The sequence below is a fragment of the Mus pahari genome, chromosome 6, assembly GCF_900095145.1.
Source record: "Mus pahari chromosome 6, PAHARI_EIJ_v1.1, whole genome shotgun sequence".
Classification (NCBI taxonomy): domain Eukaryota; kingdom Metazoa; phylum Chordata; class Mammalia; order Rodentia; family Muridae; genus Mus; species Mus pahari.
The window spans coordinates 77,783,574-77,797,395 of NC_034595.1; the positions used below are offsets into that span (position 1 = coordinate 77,783,574).

The following is a 13,822-nucleotide window of genomic DNA, read 5'->3' on the forward strand; positions in this document are numbered from 1 at the left end:
CATTGTATAAATCTGTTTTCAGTCATTTTTTCCCTGAGGAAATCCCAGCTAGTCAGATACATAGGAGGGAAGGAAGGGAGAGTCAAGCACTCAGGCTCCATTGGATGCTTCTTACAACACAGTCTGCATGACTGTGCAGTGTGATGATCCTCGCCACATGCTGGCATAGCAGAGGCTGAGGGCTGGAAGGGAGGGAGGACCCCCTCCTGCTGGGGTCAAGCCCGAGGCCTTTCTGGGGCAGACCTGTGAGGTCCAGTGAAAGGAGACTTGGTTCAAACAGCTATCAACAAACTAAAATTTTGGGATATCACAGGCATTAGACAAGATTCTCAGCTATAATTTTCTCCTAACATAGGACTGATGACTATCTGGACTTTTCTTTGGGAAAAGTTACCCAGAACTAAAAAGTTGTTGAAAGATTGCTTTTGGGCTGGAGAGATAGATGGCTCAGCAGTTAAGAGCACTGACTGCTCTTCGAAAGGTCCTGAGCTCAATTCCCAGCAACCACATGGTGGCTCACAAACGTCTGTAATGGGATCTGATGTACTCTTCTGGTGTGTCTGAAGACAGCTACAGTGTATTCATATAGATAATAATAAATATTAAAGAAAAATCAGTTTCTTCTGTTTACCAATGTTTGATTTATTACTCTATGACTGGCCAATATTGTATAAATACTATATGTATGTACCTCATTTACTTTCAACCTCACATATTTGCTTGCTTGTTTGTTTATTGAGGCAGGGTCACTACATAGCTCTGACTGTCCTGGAACTGACTATATGTAGATCAGGCTGGCCTCAGACTCACAGAGGTCCACCTACCTGTTTCCCCTGAGTGTTAGCATTAAGTATATGTGCCACCATGCTTGGCAACCTCTTAATTTTTTTAAAAAAGATTTATTTATTTGTTCATTCATTTATATATTTATTTATAAGTACACTGTAGCTATCTTTAGACACACCAGAAGAAGGCATCAGATCTCATTATAGATGGTTGTAAACCACCGTGTGGTTGCTGGGATTTGAACTCATGACCTCTGGAAGAACTGTCCGTATTCTTAGCCTCTGAGCCATCTCTCCAGTCCCGGCACTCAGAATTTTAATACTTAAATGTCTTGCCAGACTAAAAGTTTTGGTTAAAGGAGAGTGTATGTCCGCATTCTCATATTCTTTTGTATTTATAGATTATGGCTAAGACACACTGAAAGCTTACTTGGTAGAGTTCTTGTCTAGCATAGAGAAGGCCCCAGGGTTGTCTCTAGTACTGCATAAACCAGGTATGGTAGTATTCCCAGCTCTGGAATGTCAAGTCAAGGGAGTCGGGCATCCTTAGCTGCATAGTGAGTTGGAGGCCAGCTTGGGATGCATGGGATCCTTTCCAAAACAAAACAGTGTCTTGAGACAGTAAGACACATCCTTGGATTCTTAACACAGACCACAACATTCTTGTCTAACAGTGCGTGTGCAGATACTAGGGGAAGAACATCCTAGACAAAGGGATCAAGTATGAGCCGAGACCCTGACCCATGATGCTTGGGAAATAGAAATTAGAATGGCTGCTGTGAAGTGAACAATGAAGAGAATTGTTGGTGAGGGTGGAGAAGCCAGCCATGTACGGTTCATTGCATAGCACAGCCTGAGGTTGGAGGCACACCAGTGAGAATACCAGTTGGGAGGCTGCTGTAGTAGACCAGAGGAGGAATGGTGGCAGCATTATACCCCAGGCTGCTGTTCAGAGACAGCAAATATATATAAAAAGCCCCAACTGGAGCGAAGCCATCTAGAGAGACATTGGTCCCCCAAGGACCAAGGTTTGGAGGTCAAGTGGGAAAAGATCAGGCAAAGGAGATAGACTGGGACCTGGCCAGTGAGATAAAGCCAGGAAAAGCTAGGGCCACACACTATTCCAGAAGAGACCAAGAGCCCTGGTGTGGCACACCTGCAGCTCCGTAGAGGCCAGCCTGAACAAGTGAAAACCTGTCCCCCAAAACAAGGCTTAATTGTTTTATTTATTTACATTCCAAATATTGCCCCTCTTCCTGGCCCCCCTCCAAGAGTTTTTCACCCTGTTTCCTCCCCCCCCCCCGCCCTGGCCTTTGCCTCTGAGAGGGTGCTCCCCCACCCCCCACATCCCCTTTCCCTGGGGCATCAGGTCTTTACAGGATTAGGCTCATCCTCTCCCAGAGGTCAGACAAGGTAGTCCTCTACTACATTTGTGCCAGGGGTCCAGACCAGCCTCTTTAGTTGGTGGCTCAGTCTCTGGGAGCTCTAAGGGGTCCAGGTTAGTTGACACTGTTGGTCTTCCTATGAGGTTACCATCCCCTTCAGCTCCTTCAATCCTTCCCGTAACTCTCCCATAGGAGTCCCTGACTTCAGTCCAGTGCTTGCCTGTGAGTGTCTGCATCTGTCTCAGTCAGCTTCCAGGAGAGCCTAAGGACAGCCGTGCTAGCCAGGCTCCTGTCTGCAAGCACAGCACAGCATCATAATAGGATTACTAAGTATTACTAATGAGTATTGGTGCCCACCATGGGATGGATCCCAAGTTGGGCTGGTCACTGGATGGCCTTTCCTTCAGTCTCTGCTCTCTTTGTCCCTGCATTTCTTTTAGACAGGAACAATTCTGGGTCAAAACAATGTGATGTTAGGTTGGTGACCCCATTCCTCCACTGGGGGCCCTGTCTATCTCCTGGAGGTGGGCTCCAGGTTCCATCTCCCCACTGTTGGGTACTGTGGCTAAGGTCATCCCTACTGAGTCCTGGGAGCCTCTCACATCCCAGGTCTCTGGGACTTCTAGGGGTTCCCCACCCCACAGCTGTATATTTCCATTCTCCTGGCCCTCTGGGTTTCTTTTCTGTCCCCACCCTCCGTACTTTTTTGGTAGTCACATCAAGTCTAAAGAAGGCTGATTTAGCTTTGACATGATCATTGATGGCCAAGCTAAACAGATATAAACAGACTGGCGGGGCACTAGTGAGTTGAGAGTTGGAAGTGAGGAAATAAAAGAAGGGATGGAGCAATCTTTCAAAAAAGTTTAACCAGTTGGACAGTGGTGACGCCAGCCTTTAATCCCAGCACTTGGGAGACAGAGGCAGGTGGATTTCTGAGTTCGGGCCAGCCTGGTTTACAGAGTGAGTTCCAGGACAGCCAGGGCTACACAGAGAAACCCTGTCTTGGAAAAAACAAAACAAAACAGTTTACCTGCAAAAGAAAGAGGCTTTGTGTCTTGTACAGTGACGCCTAAGCATCTGTGTGCTGGGTATGGTCTAGTGGGTGATTACTTAGAGGGAAAGACTATCAGGAAAGATGCTGGAGAGGGAAATCCTCAGGGAGAAGAGAGCTCAGTTAGCATCTGCCCAGTTCGGACACACAGACATAAACAGGCGCCTGTATCGCACTGGTGCGGATCGTCTACCTATACCCATGGCAACACATTGCATTGGCCACACAGACTGGCCCAACAAATCACAGTAAATAAGATGCACACAGTATTTGCACGTGCACACACACACACATCATCAGTACCCACACTCAGAAGGACCTCCTGTCTGACATACCCTTCCTTCTCAGCACACGCATTGCCCTTTGTGAACAACAGCACCGCCATCTTTGCCCAGGTGGACATCCTGGTCCATGAGCAGAGGTCAGAACAATGATTCCCCAAATCGTTAGGATAAATAACTTGTTCTGGACTTTTTTTAATTTTCAAATTTAATTAAATCGTATATAAATAAATAAGACAGGCAGCAACAGGACTGTGGTATGCAGCCTGGGTTCAAGTTCTGTGGTTCGTGCTGTACCATCTTGTTCCTCGGGGGCCTCTCCAGCCTCTTGTCTCCAAGAGCCTGAAGGATCCAAAGAGCCCACTGGAACCTCCTTCTGGGTTCTGAGACTAGGAGACTGAAGTAAAGGTCACTAATTCTTCAATAGCACCTCTGATTTGTTATCGGCCTCAGGGTACCCATGGCTGCCCAGGCATCTCAGTGGGAAGAACTCTGTCCCCTGAGCCAGACTTTCCCATGCCAGTTCGCGTTAGGAGTTCTTACCAGAAACCTCAGAAAGCCCTTTTTCTTTTACCCAACTATGTCCCACTCTGGGCTTCTGGAAAAATGTTTCCTCTGGCCTGAATAGAATCCCACATTTTACCCCGAAGAGCCAAGGTCCCATCTCAGGCTCTGGGAGTCACTTAGCTAAGGAACAAGAGACTATTACTTCCGATGCTTGGTATCCTTCTCTGAGACCTTGGTTTCTCCATGCCCGCTGCTTGCACTGCTTAAAAACATCTTGTCCAGTCCTTTGAGCGACTCTAGCAGGTAGTTCTGGAAGGCAGTAAGAGCAGCACAGATGGCAGGCCCCCCAAAGCCATGAGTGATGAGGCTAAAGTGTGTCAGACAGCTCTGCACCCCGGGCTCCAGGATGAGTGCGGGGCGGCTGTTGCCCAGTGGGGAGCGGTCCTGAGCCATCAAGTCTGCAAACTCCTTACAGATCTGCCTGGTGGGGAAAGAGAAGAATCATGGGTTAGAGAGCAAGGTTCTAAACTTGGGGGAGGACCTACTTGTTGACTTTTTGACACAGGATCTCTCTATGTAGCCCTGGCTATCCTAGAACTCTATGTAGACTAAGTTGGCCTCAAACTGACAGAAATCTACTTGCCTCTGCCTCCAAAATGCTGGAATTCAAGGCATGCACCACTTCACCCAGCAATTGGCTGCATTCCTTACATTATCTATACAGTTTGACCTTCCCAGCTGCCTGCAAGTAACAATCATACCATTTCGCAAAAATGGAGACTGCCTTTCACCGAAGTTAATTTAGCAACTCAGTGCTGGATTCGGTAAACAGCACGTGCTAATATCCTAATTTCTCTTCCTTAGATGTCCTGTTTATGGAATGCAACTCAATTGCCTATTAAAGTTTCTGTGATCCCTTCTTCCTCCCCAAACACAGAGCTTCTGTGAACACTTGTCTGTGAAGGTATGAGAACAGCCCAGAGTCTGCCTTACATAATTAAACTAGCAGCAGATATTGATGCTTAGATCATATCACATACATGGTGTATGTCCTTTTGGTTTGGTTTGGTTTGGTTGGTTTGGTTGTTTGTTTGTTTTTGTTTTTCGAGACAGGGTTTCTCCGTGTAGCCCTGGCTGTCCTGGAATTCACTCTGTAGACCAGGCTAGCCTCGAACTCAGAAATCCGCCTGCCTCTGCCTCCCAAGTGCTGGGATTAAAGGCGTGCACCACCACTGCCTGGTGGTATATGTCCTTTTATATCATCCCACAAATCTATACCATTACCCTCATCCTAAGGTTTCAGACACAATAGGTGACCTGCCAGAGTGACTGAGATGAGACAAACCCAGGTCCAGCCCATGGCTGTCCATTCCTTTGTGAGTCGGGTAAGGGGAACTCTCATCACTCATCATGGGTCATGCATCTGAGACAAACTCAGGTCCCAAAAGCAGTTGATGTGAGAGCTGATTCGTATTCATGAGTGGAGCGGGCTCCATTTGGACAGGCTCCTTTAGCCACAGGGAGAAGCTTTCCAGGACCCTGTCTGAAATAGTCCTGAGAGGCTGGTTCCTTTCTGCCTAAAGGAGGAAGGCACCGTGGGGAGGGTGCAGTTGTGATTTGAAGGCCACACCCACAAGGCCAGCTGGCCTGGACGATGGAGTGCTCCAGATCTTCAGGGGCACTGGACTTTAGCCTACAGATGTTGGTCCTCAGACTCCGTGACCTCTTCCATCCCTTTGTTCCCATCCCTCTGTTTTTTTTGTTTTTTATCCCTTCAATGGGACCGCTAACATCTAAATAGTAGCTATCCACAATTTAGATATTAAAACCTCTCGTGAGATATGAAGATGGAGTCTTTGGGAGGTGACTAGGTCTTGGGGATAGAACCCTATGGATCAGTGGTTCCCAACCTTCCTAACAGTGCAACCCTTTAATACAGTTCCTCATGTTGTGGGGACCCCCAACCAGAATATTATCCCACTGTTATTTCATAACTGTAATCTTGCTACGGATATGGACTGTGATGTAGATATCTAATATGTAGACTATCTGATATGTGCCTCCAAAGAGGCGAAGACTCACAGGCTGAGAACCACTGCTATACGTGCTATTGGTACTCATATAAAGAAGGCCAGAGAGATGCCCGCCCCTTTTACCGTGTGGAGAACCCAGCAGCATCAAAGTGCTGTGTGTGTGTGTAAGAAAGCTGGCCCTCACCAGACACAGAAGCTGCCTGGATCTTAAACCACCTCCAGGACTGTGGGACGTGAGCTGCTGCCCTGATCAGGGCATCTTATTAGAGCTACCCAAAGGGACTAATAGTACATTTTAATGGGATGCCAGTTTGCTAAGCAGGATCTGAGGCACCTTTGGAGAACCTGATGTGATGGTAATGCAACAGCAGTGGGAGCCATTGATGATCTATAGGTGACAGAGCACAGACGACGGGTTCTGGTGAAGGCTCAGGGGTGAGATGAGAAGTGTCAGCATGCCGTCTGTGGTGAGAGAGGCGACAGTGGGACCTGCAGCAGGGTCAGGAATATCCTGAAGTCTTGAGAAGAGAGGCCTCAAACAGAATAACCCTTGTTGGGGAGCCTGGGACCCGTGCCAGAGGAATGTAGCACCCACACAAGGTCTGTAAGCCTGTCAGTGGCACTTTCAAAATGGATGGCTCAGTGGTTAAGAGCACTGACTGCTCTTCCAGAGGTCCTGAGTTCAATTCCCAGCAACCACATGGTGGCTCACAACCATCTGTAATGGGATCTGATGCCCTCTTCTGGTGTGTCTGAAGACAACGACAGTGTACTCACATACATGAAATAAATAAATCTTTTTTTAAAATGTATGCATATAATAGATATGTTCACATATGGTGTTTGTGTGTACTCTTGGGAGTTCGTAAAAGTCTCCTTGTGATAAACATGGTACCTAAAGATATCTACTCATAAGCCAGGCGTGGTGGCACACATCTTTGACCCCAGTACTTGGGAGGCACAGGCAGGTGGATTTCTGTGAGTTGGAGGCCAGCCCGATCTACAAAGTGAGGTAGATCCAGGACAGCTTGGACAGTTATACAGAGAAACCCTGTCTGGAAAAACAAAACAAAACAACAACAACAACAAAACGATATGGCAGATACAATTGTTCCCATGTGAACTTAAATAGGGAGTCTAGCTGCTATGTGGTGACATATGCCCTGTATGAGTGTGTGTGTGTGTGTGTGTGTGTGTGTGTATGTGTGTAGTTGAGAGCCATCTGCTGTCCCCAGGTCTGATGTGTGTTTCTGGGCATTGCATCCACATTTGCCATGCACGGCGATGCCCTTACTCACTTGGCAGCCAGCAGCATGCTCTTGCGACTGTGTAGCTCCCCAGGGTCAGCATGCTGTCGGCAGAGGTACTCAGCAGCCGCCTTGGCCGGAAACTCAGTCTCACAAACGTAACCGAAGTCCCGAGCCAGATGCACAGCTTCTCCTGGGGACATAGGAGGTCTTACTAGGTGTGCCTCCGAGACCAGAGCCTAGCCTTGAACCCCTCTCCTGGGCTGAGGAGCAGCCTGCTTCTAGAGATGCCCTGTCTGGTTTCTCTTCTCAGTTTCAAATTCACTTCTGTCACTCTCCGCTCAAAGATGGAGCTGGGACCAATGTGAATCCCACAGCCAGAGACCAGAGTGGTCAACCTCCGGGGAAAAGGGATGCATCCCCCCTCACCTACATGTCTAAATACTGGCCAGTCGCCACACACACACACACACACACCAGAAGTAGTTCTGCTGTATGTACAGACACATAAATAAAAGGTATTAGTTTCAGAATTTCCTACAAATACCAAAATATGTATTCCTTTACATAAAATAACATCACTTTTGCATATAAACCTACATGCATCCCTTGTATATCACTAATTATGTCTTGGTGACTTACAATACCTAATGCTATACAGATGCTATGTAAGTAGCTGCCTGCATTGTTGGTGATAATGACCAAAAGATGTCGGCATTTGTTCAGCACAGGTGCAACTTTTTCAACTATTTTGAATCACAGGTGGTAAAATTCTCATATGTGGCAACTGTCTGTGTAAATCATGTGTACATATTTCTACATACGTAGCACACAGAGTATGTGCCTAGATATAGCAATGTTAACTGCCATAACTAAGCAATATCTTCCTACAGTAGGAAGTCTCACCAGATGACGTGTCTCTCACATCCATATGTATATTCAAGCCTTGCTTACCTTCCACCAGTGAGGTCAGCAGAGTCACATTGGCTGCCTTCCGACGACCCGCTGGCAGGTTGAGCCCAATCTTCTCCAGCCGTTCCCGCAGACACCGGCCCCCATTTTTGGACTTGGCCCTTAACATACACGGACAGAAACATACACACAACTATGAAGACCAGAGAAAAGCCTACGGGCTAAGTGACTCCAAGAGACCTTCCTTGCTCCTTGTCCCTTGCCCCTCTTAAGGCTTGGTTGGGTATGGCCTGGTTTGGGGAGGGGGGGTCTCTGAGTAAATCCCAACCTTTACCTGACCTCACTCTTGTGCAGCCAAAATTGGGGTAAAGAGCAGCGCCCCACCGTAGGAGCCCCTCATCCCCCTACCCAATCCTCTCGAGAGCAGGGGCAGGACAGGGGAACATCTGAGCGTCCTTCTTCCCTACCTCAGCACAGTTGCTGGGGACACGTGAAACTGTGTCCAGAGACACACAGGATGACAAACACAAGGACACACAACTGTCTACAAAGTCACATATACACAGATGAGCCCACCCTCAGGGTCTCCAATATATGGAGACACACATATCACATTAGAGACACAGGCATGGACACAAAGAAACACAGAGATACATGTGCTCATCAAATTGGGGTCCCAGAGATTTATACAGAATCCTAGGGCTTCAACATGGGTCCCTACCAGATGTTCAGAGGCCATGAGTAAGAAGATACCCCCTCTAGCTGCACAAATGCACCCACACACACACACACAAAACAGAGGTCCGCACATCTAAACAGCTAGCTGTATAGGGAAAGAAACATGTGTGAGAGAAGAAAAAAGAAAAAAAAAAAAAACCCAACTAGCTACAGATGCACATGCAATTGCACATATATATGCATTATGCAGAGGAACCACTGGAGGCCACACATTCCCAAAGACTGCAGAACCCCAAACTATGGAAACACTCTCTGTCATCACCTAAAATACATACACATGCAGTCCTTAGGCCATTCCACCTTATCCCTGCAGCAGATTCCCCTCCCGGCCACGAGAACATGCAGAAAGAAAGACATGGCCCACCGTGCTGCTCCCTCCAAACTCACACCAATTAGGCCTGTGCTGCGGTGGAGAAAGGGTAAAGGAAGGTCCACCCTTCCCAGAACCAGCCCTGTCCACCCTGCTTAGAGTGAGCGGGCCTTTTTCTCTGTAGCCACATTTATTTCTTTGTCCCTGGGTCTGCCCCCAGACCGTTACAAACTGGAGCCCCTGGGCACTGCTCTATCAGAACCTGAGGTGGGCGTGGTGTTTGGGCCTGAAGTGAGGCTGACCCCCTCTCTGATTCTGTGAGAATGTCTGAAGATGCTGAAGAGTTTAGCTGGGGTGCTGTGTAGGGTTCGGGGGCTAGCCTTCCTACCTTCGGAGGACACCCCCCAGGAGGGAGGCGTTGAGGCACTCGGGAGGTGAGAGTCGTCGCTGCACCTCCCCCACGGTCACCTTGTACTTGGACGTTGAGCTGAGCAGCGACAGCCGGCCAGGCACGGAGCAGAAGACCTCACTGGGATTGCTGATGCCGCCCACCAGGCTGTCTTTGGACAGTGAGAGGGTGGAGAGGCTGCCGGCTTTGGAGGGAACGGGGACTGTGGAACAGAAGCAAAGGAAGAGAGAGAGAGGGCGGACATTGAGCCAGTGACCACAGGACAGCGATCACTCAGCTGTGGTGCACGCAGGTTGACTCACCAGCTGTGTGTGTTGTTGAATGGTTCCAACACTTTCCATAGGGAGGGTTTTATTATCCCTGCTTTACAAAAGGAGAAACTGAGGCACAGAGTGGTGGAAGTGATGTGCCCAAGTAAGTCGATGGGCATAACACTGAACCCAGAGCTGTCTGGCTCTTGCCCCTGTATCCTCTTCCTGAGTCCAGTGTGGGCACCATCAGAGAAGGAGGCGGGATTCTTGGGTCTCTGTGACAGAGTCTGGGAAATCACCCAGATTCCCAAGGCCCCTTCTCTACTATGAATCTCCCCGTCCCATCCTGGGGTTTTGGAGTCCCACATGTTGAAAACAGAAGGTTGGGGCCCTATTAGACCTCCAGCCTTTTCCCTTTGTGCCAAGTCCAGAAGGCAGGAAATAAGGATCTCTATGCCCCATAACACCTAATATTCTCTGTGTAGGGTGAGGAGGAGACTCAGGATTTTCTAAACTCTTAGCTCAGGAAGGAAGGTCTTCATGCACTGTCTCCAACTTCCTTCTTAGTTGCAGAGGAAAGAAGGGGCCAGATGCTTCTTTCGAGGCCTCCTGGTTCTCTCATTCAGGGAAAGGGGGCATTGGGAGAGAAGGCCTGTGTGTGGTGGGCGTGGACATCAATGGGGCGTCTGGACTGGGTACAGAGCACTCATGTCTGCACGCATGCAGATTCCACCTCACCCCTCGAACCCACAGGACAGCTCATGAATGTGGCTACCCTTGTTCCCATAGACTGAAGCCCAGACAGGTAGAATAGTGTGCCTGCCATCGGGTACTAGTAGCAAAGCCAGGACCAGAGTCTCAGACGCAGCACTCAGCCTCCCCGGTGTTCAGAAAACACTGTCCCAGCACCTCCACAGCAAGAACTCCTGGACCTCAAGATTACAGAGTTTAAAGAGAACCTGATCCCAAGGTTTGGGCATGGCACAGTCCCAGCCTTTTCCCTCCTGGCCATTCAACCAGAAACCTCTCTAACGCTCCTGGCCTCTTCTCGTCTGCCACATCCCACACAGGACTGTGTTCTATGGCTTGCATCCTTAACCTGCCTGAGAAGCAGGCCCCTCTCTCGTGTACACCAACACTTGCTCTTTGCCTGAATGTCTGTGCAGCCCTCGTTCTAGCCCCCTACTCTAGTCTGGAGAAGTCTTTCTGAACATGGGTCACTCCATAGCCTGCCACCCTCCAGTGCCTGCTCCCTGAGAATCAAACCTAGCGAGTAACCAGATACCATAATGCTCTCTATCAATAGTGCCAATTACACCCGGAAAGTTCCACGTGGGCAGCTCTGTGGAGCAGCACTGGTCTCCATATCCCAAGGTTAGAAGGAAGAAACTGAAAGTTCAGAGGTCAGGATGACATCATCTACTGAGCAGAAGTGGGTTATAGATGCTGGCCACTGCTCCCAAAGGTCATGTCCCTAATCCTAATCCATCTTTGCCCCCTTCATCCTCCTTCATGTCTTGGCTCCCGCCTCCTTTTCTGGATCTTGCCTGGTTCTCATTTGTCTTTTAGGATCTAGACTTAAAACTGACTCATAGAAACACCATGTAGGGCAGAGCATTAAGAAGTAACGAGCAGGACTGTGGGTGGCACACACTTTTTTTTTTTTCTTTTTTATTTGTTTTTTGTTTTTCGAGACAAGGTTTCTCTGTATAGCCCTGGCTGTCCTGGAACTCACTTTGTAGACCAGGCTGGCCTCGAACTCAGAAATCCGCCTGCCTCTGCCTCCCAAGTGCTGGGATTAAAGGCGTGCGCCACCATGCCCGGCCGGGTGGCACACACTTTTAACTCACACTCTTTAAAACTTTGTGAGTTCCAGGACAGCCAGGGCTACATAGAAAAACCCTGTCTCAAAAAGCAAAATAAACAACAACAACAACAAAGTAATGAGAGGCTGGAGAGATGGCTCGGTGGATAAGAGATCCTGGGTTCATTTTCCAGCACCCACAGAGTGGCTCATCACCATCTGTAACTCCAGTTCAGTGGGATCCATTGTTCTTTTCTAAGCTCAGTGCACTCGTGTGGTACATGAACATACAGGCAGCTAAGCACTCTTACACATAAATAAAAATAAGTCTTTAAAAAGAAAATGAGAAGCTGGGCGTGGTGGCACACGCCTTTAATCCCAGCACTTGGGAGGCAGAGGTGGGAAAGTGGGTCTCTGTGAATTCTAGGCCAGCCAGTGAGAGACCCCGTCTCTAAATAAATTAATTAATTAAAAATAAAATATATTAATTTCAATATAGTAAATAGTATAGGGCTTGTCATTTTATTTATCCTAATCAGAGCTATAGTAATTTCAATACGTAATCAATATCTTTTTTTTATGCAAGTACACTGTAGCTATCTTCAGATACACCAGAAGACATAATCAGATCCCATTACAGATGGTTGTGAGCCACCATGTTGTTACTGGGAATTGAACTCAGGACCTCTGGAAGAGCAGTTAGTATTCTTAACCACTGAGCCATCTCTCTAGACTGTGTAATCAATATTTTAAAAATATTTAAAGAGACATATTACATTCTTTGTACTTTGTCTTCGAAATCTAATGTGCAGTGTATACATACAGCCATTCTCCATTCGGGCCAGTCACTTTTCAAATACCCACAGCTCTACACTTTTTTGTGGCTAGTGGGCCACCGTAGTAGATAGCTTGGCCTTTAAAAAGCGAATACATAAGTTACCCTGACAAGTGACATCACACTAATCAGGGATGTGGAGTCTGAAGAGCCTCTCGCCTGGAGCAGGCACCTGCCCAGAGCCTGCAGTCAGCTGACCATGCTCCCTCTGACACAGACACAGGTGTCGTCTGTTCAAGTCCTCCCTGCTCAGCTTCAACTGTGGCACCATCTTGTGAGTAGAGTCTCCTGCACCCCCCCTTTGACCCCAGCCCCATGCATACCTGTCCCCATCCTTACAGCTCTCGATGGCCTTGTCTGTTTCAGCAGCCGTCTTCCCACCAACTAGGAGTCTGTGGGGGCAGGGCCTTGGCACAGGTGGCCATCAGTGACTGTGGAATGAGTGAGTCCATGATGTAAGGGCATGGGTACTCAGACTGGAGGGATGACAGCCACCAGGCAAGGATCTTTTTGCCCTCAGTCTTGAAGATCTAACCCAGGCCCTCACAAATGCTAAGCAAACACTTTGCCACTAACGTATATTACCGTTTATCCGTTTATTTATTTGTTTATTGTTCATTTCGTTTTGAAAAGGTCTTATCAAGTTACTTGGTCTCCTAGGCCACAAGGCCTGGCTGGTGTTTTACATCTCTGTTAATTGTGTGTGTACACATACATGTGTGTGCACAGCATGTGTGCGGAGGTCAGAGGACGAATCTCAGGAGTGGGTTCTCCCCTTCCTAGCGAATCCAACTCAAGCCAGCAGGCTTAGCAGCAGTCACTGTTACCTCTCATTGACTCCTGATTATCTGTCTGTCTGTCTGTCTGTCTGTCTGTCTGTCTGTCTGTCTGTCTTTCTAACACAGGGTCTCACTATACTGCCCTGGGTGCCTGTAACTTGATATGTAGACCAGGCTGGTAAGCAGAGATCCACCTGCCTCTGAGTGCGGGGATTAAAGGCATGTGTCACGACACCTACAATCCTGATGCTCTTTCAAATGAAAACTAGTACAACGATCCACGATGACCAAGACAAGCAGAATCTGTTAGAACAAGATCTCAGAGTTGTACATGAAATCAGAGCTGCTCTGTTCCTGCGCTCACCTAATCCCACCACCCTTCCTCCAGAGGGAGGAACAAGGGCATGCAAGCAGGGGAGAGGGAGGACCCCATCCTGTCCCTCTGTCCCCCTTGTCTCCAGACACCCCGTGTGTGTGTGTGTGTGTGTGTGTGTG

The 13,822-nt window shown here is 48.2% G+C and overlaps 1 protein-coding gene across 1 annotated transcript in view; it reads right to left on the reverse strand.

Annotated features, from left to right (window-relative positions):
- Positions 1-3,714: 3,714 nt before the first annotated feature.
- The window catches only part of Tfap2e (transcription factor AP-2 epsilon), a 19,966-nt gene continuing 9,858 nt past the window's right edge, over positions 3,715-13,822 (reverse strand). The window contains exons 4-7 of the mRNA XM_021200694.1: positions 9,638-9,860; positions 8,244-8,362; positions 7,341-7,482; positions 3,715-4,490 (exon numbers count right to left, since the gene is read on the reverse strand). Coding sequence (XP_021056353.1) covers positions 4,208-4,490; positions 7,341-7,482; positions 8,244-8,362; positions 9,638-9,860 — 767 coding nt within the window. The 3' untranslated portion in view covers positions 3,715-4,207. The remainder of the gene's footprint in view (positions 4,491-7,340; positions 7,483-8,243; positions 8,363-9,637; positions 9,861-13,822) is intronic.